At 42.2% G+C, this 22654-nt stretch overlaps 2 protein-coding genes across 2 annotated transcripts; one reads left to right on the top strand and one right to left on the bottom strand.

Annotated features, from left to right (window-relative positions):
• Window positions 1–10775: 10775 nt before the first annotated feature.
• LOC127652043 (uncharacterized) lies at window positions 10776–12580 on the top strand. Its single transcript, XM_052138100.1, has 2 exons — window positions 10776–10841; window positions 11656–12580. The coding sequence occupies exons 1-2, from the start codon at window positions 10789–10791 to the stop codon at window positions 12578–12580; spliced, it is 978 nt and encodes a 325-aa protein (XP_051994060.1). The 5' UTR covers window positions 10776–10788.
• A 323-nt stretch (window positions 12581–12903) lies between these two features.
• Window positions 12904–14696, bottom strand: LOC127652112 (uncharacterized). The gene is made up of 2 exons (XM_052138164.1): window positions 14654–14696; window positions 12904–13932 (listed from the first exon to the last, which is right to left on the bottom strand). The coding sequence occupies exon 2, from the start codon at window positions 13908–13910 to the stop codon at window positions 13053–13055; it is 858 nt and encodes a 285-aa protein (XP_051994124.1). The 5' UTR covers window positions 13911–13932; window positions 14654–14696; the 3' UTR covers window positions 12904–13052.
• Between the last annotated feature and the right edge of the window lie 7958 nt (window positions 14697–22654).

Raw genomic sequence — 22654 nt, 5'->3', positions numbered from 1 at the left:
ACAGAAAATGGATTTCCAGGCACAATGGGACAACTCTGAGATTGCCACAGGCCTGAATAAAAAAGACAAAAAGGTTCATGTTGCCACACTGCTGACAGTGATGGGAAAGGAATGCCATCAACTCCAATGCCACCTACAAATGCTAATGGCAGACAGGGAGGATCCAACTAAATTACTTAATGCATTGCAATCACATTTTGAATCATGCAAGAACATGATCTATGAAAGGTATGTGTTTAATGACTGTAAACAAACTCAGTGTGAGACAGCAGAAGAGTTCATTGCCAAGCTAAGGAAATTAGCAGACACATGTGAATTTGGTACATTAAGAGAAAAGCTGATACGCAACCTGCTGGTCATAGGCACAAAGGATTCAATCATGCAAGCATGGGTGTTATGGAAACCAAAGCTCACACTAACCATGGCTAGACATGTGTCATGCGAGTGAACAGGCACAATTGCAGATACTGAAAATAAGTGGAACGGAGCTGGAAGACACCATCAACTTTACTTCCCGTGAAAACTATTCTGAACGTGGCAGGCACTCAGGGTACAAACAGACAAACATATCTGAGGATAAAAAAAAGAGGCAACTGTGCTATAACTCATGCTATAACTGTGGATCAGTGCATGCAAAAGACAAATGCCCAGCATATGGAGTATCCTGTAAGGCCTGTGGCAAACAGAATCATTTTGCACGTGTTTGTAAACAAAGACAACACAAACTACAACTGAATGTGTTGGAGGAGGATAGCCAGTCCAAAGAACAAGCAGATGCAATGTGGTACATCTCACATGTAAATCGCATGCAAGCCAACCAAAGTAAATGGTTCATCAAACTGAAGCTGGCTCCACACAATAACAAGTCATTCAATGATGATCCCCATTATACTCTGAAGTGCCAGCTAGACATAGGCTGAAACTGGATTCCACGACCTCCAGTGCCTATTGCAAAATGGCAATCCAACTTTAATGCCCAGCAAAGCCACACTCAAGCTGTATGATGGCATGCTAATTAAGCCTAAGAGAGAATGTGACCTCAAAGCAGACCATGAAGGATGCACATACATCCTCAGATTTCAGGTAAAGGAGGAATCACATACACCACCACTTTCAGCTGAAACCTGCCAGAAGCTCAATTTACTCCGGGTTAACACCAACCATGTAATACATAATATAAACACACAATGGGCATCCGCTGCAGATGCACCCAGCACAATGGAAGTAGTCATCTCCATGAATGATGATGTATTTTATGGATTAGAATGCCTCCTAGGGGAGCTAGACCTTGAGGTTGACCCTACAGTCCATCCTGTGTAACAGTTGCCAAGACGGGTCCCTATTCCCATCAAATAAAAAATCATCAAAGCCATTCTTGAAATGGAACAAAAGGGGGTTATGTCGAATGAACTGACACGAGGGTCTTCCTTGGGAGACTCGAGTACCTATGAACTTGAGAAAAGGCCCTTGAGAAATTGGCAGACAGAATTTGCATGTCCCGCTCCCGACATACGGGTATAAAGGGAAGCGGGCATGTGTCTGTCAGTCAGATTTTTTCTTCGGAGCCGAGCGGTTATGCAGCAGCAAGCTGAAGTCTCACCACTGTTCCACTCACCTCTGTTGGCAAGAAGCACTGCTGTTGGATCCTACGGTGCATTTCCAGTGGCCTTCTCTCTCTGTAAGCTGTGCAGTCCACGCCCCTGGGCGCTTCGACACTGCTTTCTGTCTGAAAGAGTGTTTTCCCCTCCTAAAAGAGTTTGATTTCTCTAAAAGAGTTTATTTTCACTCATAAAAGAGCAATACACAAGCAGTCGTTGAACGTCCTTTTCAGGACGCATCTTTTTAAAGATGCCTTTCTGCCTCTGTGTAGTTCCTGGATGCGGTTGATATCTCTCCAAAACCGACAGACATAGGTGCTGCCTTGTGTGCCTGGGCAGCAATCACACTGAGGCAGCATTTGTGGATGGTTCATGTACTCATTGTCCCGTTAGTGCCCCTCGTGCGGACTCTGGACACGTGGCTTTCGCTGTCCAACCCATCGCGTTGGTTGGCCAGAACCATCCGAATCGTCTACGCGATTCAATTCGCCTGGCTCCCACCTCGTTTCAGCGGTATTTACTCCACCTCCGTATGTGGCGAAAAAGCCAGTGCTTTACGGGCAGAAATCACAACTCTGCTACTCAAGGATGCGATAGAGCCTGTCCTTCCAGCCGAGATGAATAAGAGTTTCTATAGCCCTTACTTCATCGTACCCAATATAGGCGGTGGGTTTGCGGACAATCTTGGACTTGCAAATTCTCAACTGGGCTTTGCACAAACTCCCGTTCAAAGTAATCACTGACCCTTACTACAGTTTGCGTTCGATGGCCAGGCATATCAGTACAAGGTCCTCCCCTTCGGCCTGTCTCTGTCCCCTCGCATCTTCACCAAGGTTGCAGAGGCAGCCCTCTCCCTGCTACGGGAAGTGGGCATCCACATACTCAATTACCTCGATGACTCATTCTGGCTCACTCTCGAGAGTTACTGGCTCACTCTAAAAGTGAGCTAAAAGGGACCAGGTGCTCAAGCACCTCAGCCATCTAGGGCTTCAGGTCAACTGGGAAAAGAGCAAGCTCGAGCATCTCTTTTCTCGGCATGGAGTTAGACTCAGTCTCAATACTCAGTCTCAAGACAGCGATCAATGAGAGCTTCACGAATGAGTACGTGCAGTCAGTGCTCAGGTGCCTCGCTCTCTTCGAGCCTGGCACCAAGGTTCCTCTAAAACAATTCCAGATGCTCCTGGACCCTTGGACAGACCTCTTTTTTTGCGGGCCGGAGTCCCCCTACAGCAGGTGTCCAGATATGTTGTGGTCACCACAGACACCTCTCAACTGGGTTGGGGGCGCCGTGTGCAACGTGTACGCAGCCATTGGGTCATGGACAGGGCCCTGGCTGCGTTGGCACATCAACTGACTATGGCTGTATGCTGGCTGTATTCCTTGCCCTGCTGAGGTTTCTCCCACTTGTTCGGGGCCAGGGATGGGCATAAATACATGGAAATGTATTTAAATACAAATACAAAATACTGTGTGGAAAAATTTATTTAAATACAAATACAGTATTTTGTATTTTGAAAATACACAAAATACATGTGAAATTGGGGATTCAGTGCAGGCATCCCTATTAGGCTGAAATCTATCTGGGCCTATTCTGAATGCCAACAATTATTTAGATGTGTGCAACTACTTAGAAACTTTCGTTTTCATTTTATATACCTCTTCCCTTCCCCGCCCTGTAGGAAATACAAAACTACAAAAAAAAACTAATTTCAAACATCTTTTATTATGTTTTATCACCATCATTACCTCGCACTCAGTAACAAGAACTCAATAACACAAAGTCAATTATATTTTAAATAACTGATGGTGTACTCCTCCAGGTGGTGTACCTGTGTGTTTCAGACATGTTTCAGACATCCATCTATTCGAAACCCTTTAGCACCACCAGCTTTTCAAAAAGTTTGGGTTTAAGGCCGTCTGTGTGGCCTATTGATTAAACCCAAAAAGGAAAACAAGCTCTACAGGAGCTGAAGAGGGAATGATTGTGTTGAACCTCACAAACAGCTGTCTAATAAGTGGATACTGGTTCAAGATGTCCAAATCCTTCCTCTGATCTTCTAGGAAGTGCAATGTCTCCAGTTCAGTTTTGCTGTGTGTAGACTTGCCAGAGACCTCAACATCTTCGGTAAAGACAAAAAAGTCTTCCACTTCACCATCAGCAGGTGTTGAACTTGACTCGCTTTCAGTGACAAGCCCAAGGTCTGCTGCTGACTGGAGCACTAGTTCATTAATTCTTTTTTTCTTTCTGACAATTGTTGGGGTAGCCAGCGCATTTTGAAGTATGGATGGGTTACACTTGCAAGGATTGCCTCATTGACTTCTGGTTTAAGTTGCAGAAAGCTACTGAATCTGCTTCTAAAACCATCCATTATGGCTTGCAAAAGGTGAGAACAGTATCTGAAATTGGAGGAATGTAAAGCTTCAAGTTTAGATTCCACAGCAAACAGGGTGGGAAGAAGCTCAGCATAATAGCAGGATGACTGGCCCTGTAGTCGATCAATGGCTGACTGCAATGGGCTTCAAGATTTTGGAGTACTCCTCCAGGTAATCCAGTTCAGCATCCCTGAAGGAAGGTAGGTTCAATGTCACCATGATATCTCCAAGTTTTTCTCTTTGAGTGTTTAGCTGGTTGAGACTGTCGTAGAGAGAGTTCCATCGTGTTGGACATGGTGTGAACAACCGGCACTTCAACACCTCCGAGAGCTTCTCTGCACTCTTTGGTCTTCCTGATGCATTCCACAAGGCAGAACATTTACCCATTGTGGCATTGTTGAGACGAGAGAGACTGGGACTGTCTCTCATGGCTTTCTTCGCATCTGTGGTAGCCACTAAATTCAAGGTGTGGCATGCACACCTCAAGCGGGTTGGCAAAACAATTCCACTCTCATTTTCCTCTGAAACTGATGAATCAATGTGTATAAAAGACAGATCCTCATTGCCATCTTGCTCATCTTGCTCTTCTACAGTGACGCTAAACTCTTTAAAGGCTTTTACAAAATTAGACCCGTTATCAGTCACTGTGGCCACAATGCGCTCGTGTGACAGCCCAAATTCAGAGTGGATTTCATCCAACAGTTCAGCAATTCGGTTGTATGTTTGTGGACTTGGAAAATGTCTGCAAGCCAATGTGACAGACTGGCGTTCCAATGTGTCATTATGAACCCAGTGTGCTGTGACTCCTATGAAACTAGACACACTAGTCGACCAGATGTCAGCCGTGGTGCAAAGATGTTTGGTAGTTTTCAACAAGTCTTTAACACTACTAACTTTTGATTCAAAGTCACAATCAGTTCTTCTGCACAGTGTTCTCCTTGACATCACAGATGAGTGTGGGCTAAGTCCTTGAATCAATTCGATAAATTCCTTCTGCTCAACTGTTGAGAGTGAATGCATACCTTGAACAACATAGGAAACAATCAGCTCATCTAATCTTTTTGTGACACCACTGAGGACCCTGCAAACAACTTGCTCTGCTTGTATTTGGTGTTGGCTGGAGTCTTTTTCTTTGCTGCTGAGCCTGTGACATCCCTCTTGTGTTGTTCATAGTCCTGAAGTGCTTCAGGGTGTATCCTCTTTAAATGAACTTTGAAGTTTGTCGTTGCAGCTAAAGAACCACATATGATGTTTTTCTTTTGTGTGCACAATTTACATTCAGCTTGAATGTGGCCCAGTTCTGTTTGTTTCACAATCTTAAAGTATCTGCCATCCAATATTGCCGACCTAACCAACCCAGTTGAACTAGTTGATGGAATTTCTGGTGAATCATCATCATCCTGTTCTGCCAGGTCAACACTGTAAAATGGATGGGCCATTGTTTGTTAATATTTATGCATGACATTATAGGTGAAACATACAGATTTTTAAATAGAACAGTTCATAGAAAAGTTATGGGACAAGAACAAAACACTAATCTTGTTATATAAAATTAGTTAAGTTAATTATAAAGTCTAATATAATATAGTGTAATATATAAATTATATATTGTATAATTAATAAGCTAATTATAAATAGTCACAGGCCTACTGACTTTTAATTCCTTACCTCATTTCTGGTCTCTCTGTCATTCTGTCAACATAACCTCTCTCTCTCTCTCTCTCTCTCTCTCTCTCTCTCTCTTCTTAAGTGCCAATTGCCCTGCTGGCAATTACAAATACATTCACAAAATGAGCCTGCATAGCAGAAATAATTAATAAAGTAATGGTCAGTGTTTAATACAATCGTTAATTAAAAGAAAATAATGAATTAAAAAACACATATAAGACAGTATTGTTCAATTTAGTGTTATACATATTAATATGTTTTGTTCTAATACACAATTTCAATAACTTGATTATTTGGTGAGGGTTTAAGAAGTGTACTTTTTCGATAAAGTGTGTGTACTTTTTCACGTGTTTTCAAAATGACCCACAACCTAATCAGTTTATATGTGAAGAAATCCATTTATTCACAAACTTCTCATGAGACGAGTGTTTGACAAATTATTCGGCAAACGTACTACTTCCTCTCATTGCTGCTTTTTGGTGGTTTGGAGAACAATTACTCCGAGTCGCTCCCTGTCGTTTCACAGAATTACACAACGGTGAGCACGTCAAGCATAAAAGCCTTGTCGGTTTACTGAGGAGCGTGCGTAGCAAGCAGGTTCGCGGCGTATAGCCATTCGAATTCCGAAAGTATAAACAAGACTTAAACTGCACAAAGCTACAAGAGAAAGCAGCAACTGTGCGCTGATATCAGCACTTGCTGCGTCATGTGTGAAAGGGCCTTTAAAGTCAAAAGTGTAGGCCTATTTGACAGCGTTCCACTCAGTCTCGGATCGCGCGCACAAAAAACTGCCTTCTAACGTGCAAGTGTGGATTTGAATTTCCTTTTGCGGCAGTTATAATAACACAAATCACATTCACATCACACCCAATTACTCATTCGCCCTTGCTGCTTTTTCCACTATATATATATATATATTCTTAACCCGATAGGCCTATCTATGTAAACGATTTAGAAAAAGTTCAATCGATTCACAATTTACATCATCGCTATGAATCTACGATATGTATGTCATATGATATCCCCCATTCCTAACATGCAGTAACGTTAATGCTTTAAACACATTTGACAAGCTACTTTAATCAACAAGCAGAATTGACCATCCTCACCTCAAAAAGTCGCTAATCCAATGCTGGCCTGGGTTGTACAGCTGCAGCTCAGCTCACGTGCATGAATGTTGGGGTTGGGGGGATGGGTGTGTCTGGTCTGAACTAGTTGATGCATGAAAACAGTACCCTGATAAAGAGGTTGACTGGCTCAAAGTATTTTGAGTATTTTGAAAATACAAAAATACTCATCTTAAATGTATTTAAATACAAATTACATTTGATTTTTTTCCAAAGGCTTTAAAATACAAAATACAAAATAGTATTTTGTATTTCAAATACGTATTTTAAATACATGTATCTGAAATACTGCCCATCCCTGTTCGGGGCAACACTCATTACCCACTCTGGTACTCCCTAACAGAAGCCCCTCTATGGACAGACGCGTTAGCATGCAGCTGGCCCCGGGAGCTGCGCAAGTAAGCATTTCCCCCAGTGAGCCTTCTTGCACTGGTGCTGTACAAGATCAGGGAAGACGAGGAACAAGTCACCTTAGTGGCTCCTTACTGGCCCACTTGGACTTGGTTCTCGGATCTCACGCTCCTCGCGACAGCACCTCCCTGGCAAATTCCCCTGAGAAAGGACCTTCTTTCTCAGGGACGGGGTACCCTCTGCCATCTGCGACCAGACCTCTGGAACCTCCACGTCTGGCCCCTGGATGGGACGCGGAAGATCTGAGTGACCTATTACTTGCAGTCTTAGATACGATCAACCAAGCCAGAGCTCCCTCCACCAGGCAAATTTACGCCCTTAAGTGACGCTTGTTCACGAATTGGTGTTATTCCTAATCTGAAGACCCGCAGAGGTGTGCAGTTCAGTCAGTGCTTTCATTCCTGCAAGAGAGGCTGGAGGGTAGGCTGTCCCCCTCCACCTTGAAGGTGTATGTAGCCGCTATTGTGGCCCTTCGCGATGCAGTGGGTGTCCTTGGGTAAGCACAAATTGATTATCAGGTTCCTTAGAGGCTCCCCAGCCAAGCCTGTTACGGGCCTTCAGAGACCCCCCTTCAAGCCGCTTGACTCAGTTGAGCTCAAGGCCCTTGAAGACGGCCCTCCTGATAGTGCTAGCTTCCATCAAGCGTGCAAGCGGTCTCTGTCAACAACATTTGCCTGGAGTTCGGTCCGGCATTGAGTCATCCTGAGACGGCAACCAGACTACGTGCCCAAGGTTCCTACGACCCACTGGGAGGAGGCAGACCCAGCCTTTTCATTGCTGTGTCCAGTACGTGCTTTGCGTATCTATTTGGACCACACACAGAGCTTTAGATGTTCTGAGCAGCTTTTTGTCTGATTTGGCTGACGGCGGAAAGGGAACGAGTTCCCTCACACAAAAGGGAACGGCCTGCCACGGCCGTTTAAAGAAACCCCCCAGAATGAGCATATCCCCCGCAGTTCAGCCTTGAACCAAGTGGTGGCAGCCTCACGTCCTACCTCTGGCTTAAATGAATGGGTGCCTTCGCCATTCATTGGGTGCCTTCGCAGTCGGACACCTCTTGGGGAAGTGCTGTCCCTCGTTCAATTTGTCGCACTGTTCTTTTAATGGGGGAGTGGGATGCAATGCCCCCCAAAGACCACTGTGCCACCCTGGTGGTCCACAGACCCACTATCTGCCCCCTAACCAACTATTTTTCCCAAATTGACCAATGAGACCCCCAGACCACCCGGAGGGGGCAGGGCTGTTCACAGACCCACTATCTGCCCCCAACCAACTGTTTTTCCCAAAGTTTACCAAAAAGACCCCCATACCACCCAAAGAGGGCGGAGCTGTCCACAGACACACTATCTGCCCCCTAACCAATTGTTTTTCCCAAAATTGACCAAAGAGCAATTTAGGTATTTAATTTAAAGCTGTACAGTATGTGTCCACCAACAGACTAACTGTCCATTTCCAATTGATTGTATAGCTGTATGTCCACCAACAGACTAACTGTCCATTTCCAATTTATTGTATTGTTGTATTTCCTCTGTGTCCACCAACATGTGGACAGTGGAATTTGTATGTTTTGAAGGGTTTACTATGTTCAGGGGGAGTCTTACAGTCACCTAAATGTGATTATATGTCCACCAAGTGACGATTTCAGCCAATGCAAATAAATTGCACGTGGGCAGTCCCACTTCCAGTCAATGTAATGTTCCAAAAATAATTAATTGGTGGACATCATTTCCATGACTCAAAATCACATTTAGGTGACTCTCTGACTCCCCCTGAACAACATAAACCCTTCAAAACCATCGAATTCCACTGTCTACGAACCACTATTTCTGTGAATGGGATAAATTGTAGGTGGTATGTCCAGATCTCAGCTCTGGATAGACTTAGGAAGCTGAAACCTGTTCTCCTGTTCGGAATACACAATACAACATGTTTATGCTACTTACAACTCATAAACATGCATAATTAGCTTAAAAAATTAAAGTGTCCATAAGCAATTTGTTCTAAGAAGACTCAACAGCAGGTTCGTGGGCTATTCATTTTAAACACTTACAGTAACATTTACATTCAATTTTATTTACAAAATCCCTTTGGCAGCACTCAGAATACACAATACAATAAAAGTTGATGCAACTAACAACTCATAAACATGCATAATTAGCTTAAGTGTGAGACTCAATGCTCAATTATTAATCATTACCATTGCGATAGACTTATAGTTGGAGACCCAATGCAATAGACTTGAACATGGAGTAGGGGTGAGTGGCTCCAAATTCAAATCTATACATGTAATAGGCTTAATGCCGCGCACTTCCGTTCTGGTACTTCCGCATTTTTCAGCCAGCTTCAGTACTTCCGGTCCACGGTAGCGTACGCTGTAGCTATGTCGTTTTTTACGCGATCGCTGCAGGACCTGCCGAGTATAACGGCAAACGATGTACATCGGATCATCCAGACCACATCGAAGACACCAACATCAAAAAAGGACAAAGGTTTTAAATTGTATGTGTCCAGCTATATAAACAACTACGAAGGTAAGTTAACAAGCCTCTGTTTTGAGTTTACCAAAAACGATACATGCTAGCTCATTGGCTCTTTACTAGCCAAAGATAGCACAGTGAGGAAGCAACGTTAATAATGTTAGCAGAGTGATAGGTTAACATCATGAATATTTTGTTTTTCTGAAATGCAATACCCTAACCTCTATGTTAATCACAGTTTCAAACAAGGAGTCAGGAGAGGTCACGGTTAGGTCTGAGTGCTTCAGATCTATGAGGAAAAGCCAGAAGCCTCACTGTCTGAGTGTAAGGGAAAGTCATCCTGCAGGTTCAGTTCAGGTTCAGTTCAGGTTCAGTTCAGGTTCAGAAGAAACAGGTTCTTTTTTTGTCAAAATGAAGTTTCTGTGAGCCATATCATTGCTGTGAATTAGATCCAGATAAACATCATCATTGCACTATATGAATCATATGGTACTTGAGATATCATGTGAAATATGAATACAGGGTGTGCCAGAAAGAATGTAAAATTAATGGCTCCCACAGAAGCAAGATTTTGTTAAGAGTTTTTATAATTTCTTCATTACTTATTCTGCACTACTATTTTAAAATGAGTATAGTGAGATTAATCATGATATATTACATCTGACATAGTCAACTATAGGCTAAATAAATTGTAACAATCCCTGTATCACTTTGCACATTTTAAAGTTCACTAACAGATTTTTGCTAACAGCCGTTCACAAATTTAGTGTGTCTCTTTAATTGCAGTTGTAGCCGGTACAGTTTTCTAACAAATATTTGTTGTTGTAACAGATTGTGCTAAGGGATTCAAAGCCGGTGGTGTTACTGAGATGCCAGTGTACCTGTGTGGCAGGTACAGCCTTGTGCAGTCATGTGGCAGCTCTACTGTACCAGACGGCGACTACTCCCAGCTGAGGCTTATATCAGTTCCCCAGTGTTCAGCTGCACAGAAACTGAACAAAAGTGGCACAAACCAAGGACCATGGTAGCAAGCCTTTTAATGACTCTTTCATTTTATGTATGGATATCTCTTGGATGTTTCTCAAACATGTTTTTATTTCGTTGCAGGGTATTAAACCTGGTCCAGTTAATGACATGGTCATTATATCAGCCAGACCAAAAGAAAGGAGACTTGCAGAAGGAATCAGGTATGTTGTTATCTATACTAAACACACACAACAAATCCATTTGCACACATACATTTACGCACCCTCAGAAGTACTTACTTGCTCAACCCTTGTGCATCAATTAAAAAAAGTTACACATAGGTCCATGGTGGACAAAAATGTCTGTCAAAAAAATTAAATAAAGCTTGAGACTTAAGTGTGGTCTCATTTAAAAGTAGAAAAAAAAAGTTTAAAAAGTGAAACCAAAAAAAGGTTAGTGGTTTAAGTTTAGGAAATTGATTTATGAACATTATTTTATATAAACTATATATTTATACATCGATATTCGATATGTGATACGATAATGCTTAAAGTGTGTAAAATAAACGTAACTTCTTAAAAATATATTCAAAATTAATTATATAACCTACATACTTGTTTCACGTTATTTTTGTGACGAGAAAACATCCCTACAACTTCTGAAAGTGAACAGTGTTTTACAGTAGCATAAGAAGTGTTATTTTAACATCAGTGTAAACCACGGGGTTTAGGTTATCCTACGTTAAGTTTATTTAACAACAGAAACTAAATAATCAAATTAAAAAATAAAACACTGCTTAGTTTTCACTGTATGAATTAAATATATACTGATTCTTATTAAAGCTACAAAAATTATTCAGCCCAGAGCAGTGAGTGATTTTCTCTTTGTCTTTTGTTCATGACCGCAGTTATTGCAAGCCGTTGCCATATGCATATTGCGATATATATACATTTGCGATCTGTCACACGCACAAAACTCATTGCTTTGCACATTTACTTCTTAATTCTAACACATTTGTTTGTCTTTTTTCCACAGAAGCAACTTGTATAAAGGAGTTATCTGCCCTCTGCCAGACATCTCCACTCTGAAAGTTCAGGAGGCGTACCATGGACTTAGTGCAGACGAAGCTCCCATGATCACAGCAATGGCTATCTCGAGTGATGTACCTCTGATTGAGTCCATGTTCGGTCCGGTGCAGGAGGGAAGTGTGCTTTCCTATCAGCTACCAGTAATGGCAGTCCCCAGTACCCGTCCACACACAGGTGCCCCTTCTCCCCCACAGCTGCCACTCTCGGATTACAGACTGGGACCCCCTACCTGTGCATTTGTGTTTTCTGAACATCAGCACCATCATCTGGCATCCCTTGTGACATCTTTTGAGACGGCACACAAAGTTGAAAAAAGCACGCGAGAGCAGAGTTCCTGCGCTGAGTGGCACCAACTAAGGAGGTGCCGCATCACCTCTACTAAATTTAGAGAAGTTTGCCACACCAGGGGGGAAAGCTCTGCTGAAAACCTGGCAAAAAGGCTTCTGGGATCTTGCCATCAGACTGCTGACATGCGGCAGGGTCTTGCCCTGGAGCCTGTAGCAGTAGAGAAGTACTGCAAGGTGAGGGAAGTCAACCACTACCCATGTGGGTTCCTGATCCACCCTGACTCACCATGGATGGGGTCAACACCTGATGGGCTTGTGTACGATCCTGAGGGGCAGCCAGTGTTTGGCCTGTTAGAAATTAAATGCCCAAATGTAACTAGCTATGTGGACTGCCCTTATGTTGTGATAAAGGAGGGTACACATACACTGAGGCGAACCCATCCTTATTACTGGCAAGTCCAGGGACAAATGTTGATTTCTGGCTGTGACTGGTGTGACTTTGTCATTTACACAGAAGATGACATGTTCATTCAGAGAATTCCCCGTGACATGCAAGTCATACAAACCATTAAAGAAAAAAGTTGACTATTTCTTTTTTATTTCTACCTCAATGCCTTCTTGGCCAATTAATGACTTGATTGCAGTGTAAATATATTTGACAGTGAAATGTTTCTGATTGTGATGTAATGTTTTTAATTGTGATGTAATGCTTAGGGTAAGTAATAAATGACTTGATAAATCTGAGCATTTTGGTGTTTTGTACGGCTTAAATTTAGTTTTAAAAGGTAAGAGACAGGAATTAAAAATGAGAGACCAAACAAAAGCAGATTACTAACAATTATTTTTAATATCACAAAGCTTTCATAAATCTTTCATAAAGGCACTGCATATCAAGCTTTTACTCAGACGTCCCTCATCAGTGCACTGCACATATAATACATAGTTTTTATGTATGTTATGTGCAATGGCTTGTTGAAGGTCGTCTGGCTGAAAGCCTGATATGCAGTGCCTTTATGAAAGTGTATAAATATACAGTGTGGTTGCACGTTGGAAATCCTCAGATCTCAGGCTTCTTTGCCCAGGCCTTTACCAGTGGCCCATTTTCATAGTTTGTAAGGAGACAAGCTACCGTGTACAGTTGGTTGATGCTCCCAAAAACCCGTAGGGGAATCACAGAATCGAAAAACTTGTGCTCTTTGACCCGGCGAATGAAGCGCACCACATGCACCCTTACACGTGCTATGGCCTGGGTCTCCCTAACCTCAGATGCAGACATTTGAGGCCTGCCAGAGAGGAAGGCTGGCCTGTAAACCTTGCAGGGCACAATGTCATTAATGAGGAAACCTCTGTCTACCATGACAGCCATCCCAGGTTTGAGCAGACTGAGGAGACCAGATTCACGGGTAATCTGTTTGTCGCTGATAGACCCAGCATACAGCGCAGACACAAATGTCACTGGCCCATGTGGCGCGATCCCAATGAGCCCCTTCAGAGTGCAGTGGGACTTGTAGGAGGAAAATACCTCACTTTGGAGGAGAGGGGAAGATGGGCATTGACACCTCAGCTCAGTGCAGTCAAGGATGACTGTGGTGTCGGGGTAGTCCTTGAAGTCTGCAGGCAGTTTTCTCTGTATCTCCTCTTCAGGTATCCAGATCCTCACTGAGCCGAGTACTGTGAACAGGAAGTTGCTCCATGTAGTAATGATTCTGCTGACCGTGGACTGATGAATACCATACCGGTCAGCAAGGTCCCGCTGCTTAGACCCAAGGGCAAGGTAATTCAAAAATAGGAAAAACTCGTCAATGGGCTGCAGGGAATGGGTTGTAGCATTTGACTCTGTGAGAGCTCCTCTTTGTGCTTGTCGAACACTGACCATGGATGGTAGTGAGTTCGCAATCAAGCCCCAGAAACGCATCAGTAGATCATATGATGCAAACCTAAAGAAATGGAATACAGATACACTATTAATAACGGTTCATAATTAACACAAAATGTACACACATAACTTTAATTAAATGTATTTGTGCAAATTGAAAACACTAAGGCACATTGTTTATCAGGCATTTTGGGAGACAGAACAATAAATAGGGAAATAAGTTACATATCAACATTCCTAATAATTATTTAATATTATTATGAAAATGTTGCCAATCAATATTCCCATTTTTACACTTTTTTGGGATGGAAAATCATATATCAATCAATTCCATTATGTCTTTCATAACATAGTTGAGAATTATCTTTAAACAAAGTTTGGTTAAAAAAAATCCTGAAACATAGAAATTGATTGGCGAATAAAAAAAAAAAAAACATTGTTTTTACCTATGCATGTAATTTCATGTCATTTTATTTTTAAAACAACCTGGTGTTTTCTACAGAGGACATAGCATAAAATATGAATAAAATATATTTTTTAATTTATTTCTTATGCTCTAAACGGTGTAATGACGTAAAAAAAATACTAAATAAAAAAAACTAATCTGGGATGTGCTCCTGACTCGATGCTTAAAAAAAATTAAAAAATAATAATAATTCTCTTTCACACACACACACACACACACACACACACACACACACACACACACACACACACACACACACACACACACACACACACACACACGTTAGCCTAAGCCTACCTGTCTAGACGTAAGTTACCTTGTAAAGAACCTGATATCCTTGTCCGAGGCAGCAAAACGATGAATGCTGAACCGCTGCCTCAGTGTAAGCCCCTCGATCTGTTGGCGTAACAGGCGATTTTCCTCCCGGAGAAACGCATTTTCCTCCAACACCAAATCAACGACTGCAGCTTCAGGTTTCGACGCCAGTAGTCGTGTTGCATGGGGACGCCGAATGTTCCGTGGTCCGGTGTATCCTCCCAGTCATCCTCTGGCGGCGGTGGTCTTTCCTTCTCTCCCAAACCCCGGTCTTGTAGGTGGAAGGGAGAAGTTGTTCCACTCAAATAAAACCGGAACAACACCCTTTTTTAACAGCCGACGACCTGTTTCTGATGCTGGTTCACGGATGTCTTCCGTTCTGAAGTGCCGGCTACACACCCGGTGTGAGGCGTAACGGTGAATTTGTCCCTGCGAATATTAACGATCCACTTACGCCTCAGCTCCTCATCAGCAGGAAAAGTAAAAAACTAAGTACAGAATTGTACTTTCCGGATGCCTGGCACTGTGGCACACAACAGTGTTCGGCAGTAGTACCAGACACTCTCTGGTATTTAAACTTTGATGACTTCATATCAACTCATAGACTGTAAAAAATACTAGAAGCAGCTACTAAAACAAGTCGACGCTTAGGCTAACCGGAAGTATTCGTGGTGGCTGAGATTTCAGCGGAAGTACGTCACAACAGCCGTTGGCATTTAGCCTGTTGAGGTTGGAGTGGGGGGAAACAGTGTGCGTTATTATGTTCATTTATTAAGTAGTACACAACTCAGCACTAAGTTCATAGACAATTCATTTTAAACACTTACAGTAACATTTACATTACATTTTATTGACAAAATCCACTTGGCAGCACTGAGAATACACAATACAACAGGTTTATGCAACTTACAACTCATAAATATGCATAATTACCTTAAACAATGACTTCCCACAAACCATTCATTTGGCACCATTCAAACAAATTAGAAGTGGGCACATCCTGTATGATTCTGTGAAAAAAGCCTTGAATCATATGCCAGCAACTTCAGTCGTCGAGTACTCCTTCCTGGGTCCTTCATATACAACATATAATAAATTAATGTCCCTCAGTGTTAAGCAAGAACTTGAACCTTTTCACAGTGTCTAAGGGGTCCCTGAGAAGCTACAGATTTCAATTTGTAGCCATTTGGACCTTTCCAAGTCAAGTCCACGGACCCGCTGTGAAAATTAATGGTAGAAATTGTAAGTGGGATTGCGCTTCCTGAGGTCCTACAGACCCCAAATTTCACACAGTGACACGTCAAGGGCCCGTTATCGATATACTAAGAGGACTAAGGCCTAGGATGGGAAAAAAGTATTTTTCATTATTTTCAACAGATCTCTCTGCCTGTCATAGGAATCAATGAGACAGGCTGCATTTTAGGCCTGTGTGCAACAGTACATTCATCAGAGGCTTTAATACTTAGCAATCCCCCAGGGTGTGCAAACTCTAGGACCTGACTCGGGGGGCCCTGATGATCGAATATCTGGAATTTCAAGGTCCTGCATCCTTGAGAACCCCCTTTTCTAGACGTCCCACTTTCCCATTGTAGCAATGTAATTCCACAAAAGTTTCATGGACAGCCTTAAAATTGGTGCTAAGACCTGGGGGCTTTGAACACTTCATCATAGGGCCCTCAGAAACGACCTATTAAAAGACTGTGTTCCTCGGTGCATGGGAAGTACTTTTAAAAAAAATCTAGAAAAATATTCCAGAAAATTACTTTTCGTCCACAAGTCAGACAATTAAGCACTTAACGAAGTTGTTGGGACTTGAAACTTTGCACACTATCTCAGGACACACTGACGATACACATATGTCAATTTCGAGTCGTTTTGTCCTTTCAGAGCCCCGTCCACCAACCCGTTGTAGAAAATAAATGAAAGAAATTGTAGATGGACTTTTTCTAGAAAGATCCCACAGCCCCCAAATTTCAGGCGGTGGTAGCCTGACATCCTTCAAAAGACATACTGAGAGCACAAGGCTCTAGAAAAAAGGAAACTTTTTTTTTTGGAGTTTGTGCAAGATTCTCTCACAAAGGTCTCTTACACTGATAGCTTGACAGAGCCTCATGAATGATGAGAGACAACTAGGGTTAGGGTTTGGATATACGCTCAGGAAGGTTCTAGAAACCCCAAATTTTGGTTCCTGATTAGGGGGGCCCTTTTGCTCGAGTTTCTGGAGTTTCAAGAACCTGCAACCTTTTGACCCCTGTTATACAGACGTCCCACTTGCCCTTTGAACCAATGCATTTTTCACAAAAGTTTGTGGACAAAGTCCCTAAATGAGCCAAATTAATGGAAAAAAAGGTCAAAAGGTCACGAAACTCTCCATGCTATCTAAGGACACCCTGACGACACGCATATGTCGTTTTTGAGTCGTTCTGACTATCTATCAACCCGTTGTAGAAAATGAATGAAATAAATTACAGATAAACTGCACGTGCTGGTATTCCGTGGCCCCTAGTGTGTCATAATAAAAGCACAAGTCTCTAGAATGAAAATTATTTTTTTTGCTTTAATGCAAGAATCAACCTCACAGGCCTCTTGCTATCAAAGCCAGAGAGAGCCTCTTGCATGTGCAAAGTTATTTGGGTGTTAATTTAAGGTCTAGAGCTGAAAGAGTGCATTCAGAAAATGTCTAGAGCCTCCACATTTTAGGCCCTGATTTGGGAGACCCTGGGGCTTCAGAATCCCAAATTGGACCTTTTGACCCCTTTTTACAAGAAATACCACTTGCCCATTAAAGCAATGCAATTTCACAGCAGTTTTGACCTGGAGGTATCGAATTCTTCATTATTGGGCCCTCAGAAACAACATATTAAAAAGTTGTGTCCCTCATGGATTGGGAAGTTCTTAAAATCAAGAAAAATATTATAGAAAAATGATTGTTACATTACACTCACAGGTCAGCAAGAAATACCGTTGTAACAGAAAAAACATTCTTCCAGTGCCTGAACAGTCCAAGGTCACCTCACCAGCAGACCAACCCACCTTAAATGATTACTACTGGGGGACAAGAGAGTCCCACGACTTCCCAGTTGGCACAGCAAACCAAATCACAAACAGAGAAGCTACCATACACCCTACAGACCTTGTTGTAAGACACACAAGAACCAGATCCAACATTAAAAGCCTGCTAGATACTCTGATGACTATTTTATGTAAAAAAAAATGAGCGAGCGAGCAAGCGAGCGAGAGAGAGAGAGAGAGAGAGAGAGAGAGAGACAAAAAGTGACATTCAGACAATTAAGCTAAATCTTCCCGTCATACTAGCATAAGCTATTCCTCATAGAATAACAGTTAAATCTGTTCAACCTGTTAATCTGCATATTGGTTGCCCTGGTGGATGCTAGGAGGTTTAGAAATGTATAGTTCTGGCAGGGACTTTTATTTTGAAGTTCTGTTTTCATTTCTTGTTTTGCTTCAGTTCCTTGTCCCCCTCTGATTGTACCCCAGCTGTATCTTGTTAACCTTGTTTGCTCCAGTATATAATGCCCTTATGTGCTCTCTGTCTTTATCAGTTCTTATCCTTTGCAGGCAGGAGTGTTTCTTGTGTTCTGGTGTCTTGTGTTCTGGTGTCTTGTGTTCTGGTGTCTTGTGTTCTGGTGTCTTGTGTTCTGGTGTCTTGTGTTCTGGTGTCTTGTGTTCTGGTGTCTTGTGTTCTGGTGTCTTGTGTTCTGGTGTCTTGTGTTCTGGTGTCTTGTGTTCTGGTGTCTTGGCTTTTTGAGTTTTTATTTTTGTTTAAGTTTCTTCTAAACATTGCAAGTACATCCACCTGTCTCATCCTTGCAGTCATACAGAAGAACGATTGGTCCCCATGGATCTAGCAGCTGCTTTTGGGGAACTATGATGGGCAGGACTTCCTCTTGTGGAAAATTCGGCTCGCTTTTTTATTTTAGCAAACCAGTTGAACTGGGAGGACTCGCATTTTAAATCCCATATTGGATTGGCCTAAATTATTATTATAATATGGATTTGCCAGAGATGGAATATCTCACATGTAGGGAATATAATCCCTCATATGACATCACTCTGGGGGTGGAGGCTCAGGAGGCAACAGTTCAGAGAGTGACTGGGGCAAGGTCAGTTGCATGCTCTGCCTTGGCCTACTGGTCTCCTGCCGGATCCGCCCTGGTTGCCTGCTGGCTCCACCTTGGTCTCCTGCTAGCCTTCCTGCTATGCTCTGGACCCCTTTTCACCTACAACAACATCCTGGCTGTCCACCTGACCCAAATTCTTGGCTTTTTGAGTTGGTTTTGAGTTTTAATTAAAGAAGCTGCAACTAGATCCATCTCTCTCATTCTTACAATCATTTCAAACATAGTGGCCCCATTTTTGTTTTGGCCACCATTGTAGGTGGATACGTTGTTAAGTTTACATGAAACGTTGTTGGTCTTTTGCATATTTTATGAATGATTATACACTTTTGAATGTTTTGAATTGAGTGCAAGCATGAATGCGATTTGGGAGCTATGTTGAAGAGAAAGCTTTCCAGTGAATTACGACTTAAATTTAGTCTGTTCTGTTTTAATCAACTCTATTTTTGCAGTGCGTTATCATGTATGTGAGAAAATGTGGTTTTTCAAGTCACGTTTTAATAAAAAATTTGAAGAATAACTGGACATTACTTGCTGAATTAAACACGGAGGTCATTTGACACCAATATTTGAAATTTTAACCTTGCATACTATGTTTTAAGAGCTAGAAAAAAAGAGCATGTGTTCAGCCTCAGACACCATTCACCATTCATTGCAGCTTTAATTTCTCCAAACAGCAAAAGTGAATGAAGAAACCATTTTCAATGCCTCAGAATGAGGTAGGTTTAAAGGCTTGTGGGGTTACCTTTGTGCAAGTGGTGGAGAAAGGCCAAATGTCACCTTTGCCCGTGCAGAACTTGGACTGGCCGGATGTCTATTTTTTTATCTCTCCATATCTGATCACAGTTAGGACCAGAGTTCTCTTGAAAGAGGAAATTACTACATTAATGTGTGAATAAAAACCAAGAAGAGAAAAGTTACACAATAACAGAAGGTACATGACAAGACTGAGAATAAGGTAACAATGCCAAAAAGTTATTATGGTAAGGCCTGTAATGGTTTATGCATTACATCATTTGTGTTTTATATTTTGGTCCAAAACACAGTTTTGATCTGATGTTCAGGAGGGTACTAGCACGTTGTTATAGTTTTTTAAATTTTTTTTGAGTAGGTGTTATTTCACAATACATTATCAGATTAGTTGGGTAGCTACGCGATAAGATGGCCACTATAGTTTTTATGGATTTCTAAGGTTTGTTGTGTATTCACATCTACCTGTCATTGTTTTTGCTATTAAGTGAGTATCAAGCTTCAAGATGGAGCCGTGTATGGCTGCTGCGCTATGAGCTCTGACCCAATATTGCAGGTTATTTTTTGTCAACAATTCTTGTGTTTTTCATATTGGATGTCATCTGCCTTATTGTCTAAGATAGACAAATGCTTTTGGACATTGGTTCTTCAATAGCACACAGAAAACCAGACTTTAAATACCTCAATGCCGACCTGCTGTTTTCAAACACGAGGGTGGAGCCCTTTGTCTGGGATGCCTGGCCACGGAAACGCAGCCGGAAAAGGGGAAGGAGAGCCGGCATTCTTGTCAGGCTAAGACTTCACGCAAATCGACCCCCACTACCCAGCATTCTTCTGGCAAATGCTCAGTCTCTGGACAATAAGCTCTGAGAGCATGAGATCTCTTTCCAATGAGAGATGAGGGACTGCTTTACAGAAACTTGTATGACTGTGGAGATTCCAGACTTAGCCATCGAACCCGTGGGGTTCTCAGTGCACCGAGCGGGCAGAGTGAAAGACCCCTCAGGTAAAAGCAGAGGTGGTGGTGTATGTTTTATGATAAAAAAATCCTGGTGTGATCAAAGGAATGTACATTCTATCAAGTCTTTCTGCTCTCTTGGTCTTGAATTTCTCAAGCTTCTGTGTCGACCATTCTAGCTACCGAGTGAATTCATAGCAGTCAGGGCTGGACTGACAATCTGGCATACTGGCCATTTTCCCGGTGGGCTGACGCACTTTGGGGCCGATTAGGGGTGGACTTGCCAGCCATATGCAAAAATGAGCTTCACGTTATGCAGAACGGACCACAAAACGGCGGCACGATGTGCAGAAAAGTACAGCGAACACCCCCCACCTCTCCACCCGCTCAACAACTTTTGGGCCAGTTGCCATGACAGCAGTCATTATCACAGCTGTGTACATCACCCCAAAAGTCGACACAGACCGCATGCTGTATGAGAGTACAAGCAAGCAGGAAACCGCACACCGAGGATGCGTTCATGATGACTGGGGACTTTAACAAAGCCAACTTCAAGTCAATAGCACCGAAATACTGCCAACACATCAGTTTCAACACACGAGGGGGTCAGGATTTGGACGATTGCTACTCTCTCTTCCGGAATGGCTACAAATACCTCCTCAACCCACCATTTGGCAAATCGGACCACTCTTCCGTTGTCCTTCTGCCCACTTACAGGCCGAAACTGAAACAGGAAGCACCCGCCCTCAGATGGATCCAGTGCTGGTCAGACTAATCAGATCCTACACTACAGGACTATTTTGATCACGTGGACTGGGAGATGTTCCGGTCCGCCGCTGATGTCGACATCGAGGTCTATGCTGATACTGTAACGTGTTTCATCAGGAAGTGCATAGATGATGTAGTGCCGACCAAAAAAATATGGATCTACCCTTATCAGAATCTGTGGATTAATAGCGATGTTCGTGCGGCTCTTAATGCACAGACTTCCGCTTTTAATTTTGGGAATGTGGAGGAGCATAAAAAAGCCAGTTATGCCCTCCGCAAAACTATCAGGGCAGCCAAATGCCAGTACAGGGACAAGATTGAAGGACAGTTGAAGAAGCATGCTACCATCAGGCTGGCGGTATTGCAACATCAGGACCCGCACCAGCCGACTTCATGACAGCTTATTTCCCCAAGCGATCAGACTTTTGAACTCTTGTTCGCTCACGATACATACAGTATATCAGCACTGCACTATATTAGCCTCAGACTGGACTCACATTTTATACTTCTTAACATACTGGCAACTGACTTTTAACCTACAGTTGAATGTCAACACAACACATATTCATATTTATTTCTACTGATTACATGGGGGGGGGGGTATACAGTATATTTTTATTGTAATTGTAATGTTGCTTGGAACTGCACCCAATACTTTCACCCACTGTTGCACTTGTGTATATTGTTGAGTGACGATAAAGGAATTTGATTTTTTCAACACAATTTCAACAGAAACATCACCTCATAAAAAAAAAAGAAAGAAAAAAAGTGCTAACCACAAGGTGTTCAGGAGCCAAACCCCACTGCAGCTGTTATCATACTCATTTGTAAAGTCATCCTCGGCTTGTGAGGTTTTGATGAAACGGGTAAGAGTGTGATTTTTCTACTCATTCTTTTGCTTCATTAAATGTTATATTCAGTGTACACTAATAATGTCAACATTACAAAGACTTAACATTTCACCCTTTGCTGATATTTGGACTAGATTTGAAATAGTGTGAAAGTTCAAACTTTTGTTAACACTGGACCCCGGTTCGTTTTTCAACTCCAATCTGGAGGATTGACTGTCTGCACTGTAGTTTTTCAAGTAATGAAACTGGATCTGTTTGTTAAGGCAGTATAGTAATGAGTTAAGGGTTGTCACGATACCAAGAAGCAGAAGAGAGTAGCTGCCATTTTATAAAGGGAGGACAAAAACAGAAACTCATTTCCTGGTTTCATCATTTGCCGTTTGTGTTTTTTGTCCATGAATAGACTTTATTGGCATGAGAAAATTAGTTTTTTCCTTTAGTGCTTTGCAGTTGTAAATGTTGGTCTAATTCAAAGATTGCATCACTAATGTCTGATTAGTCATCTAATGAAACATGACATTTCAAATGTAAAAACA

Source organism: Xyrauchen texanus, chromosome 11 (assembly GCF_025860055.1).
Source record: "Xyrauchen texanus isolate HMW12.3.18 chromosome 11, RBS_HiC_50CHRs, whole genome shotgun sequence".
Lineage (NCBI taxonomy): Eukaryota > Metazoa > Chordata > Actinopteri > Cypriniformes > Catostomidae > Xyrauchen > Xyrauchen texanus.
Note: the sequence above shows the minus strand (reverse complement) of the source record. Positions and strands in the feature narration are given on the sequence as shown.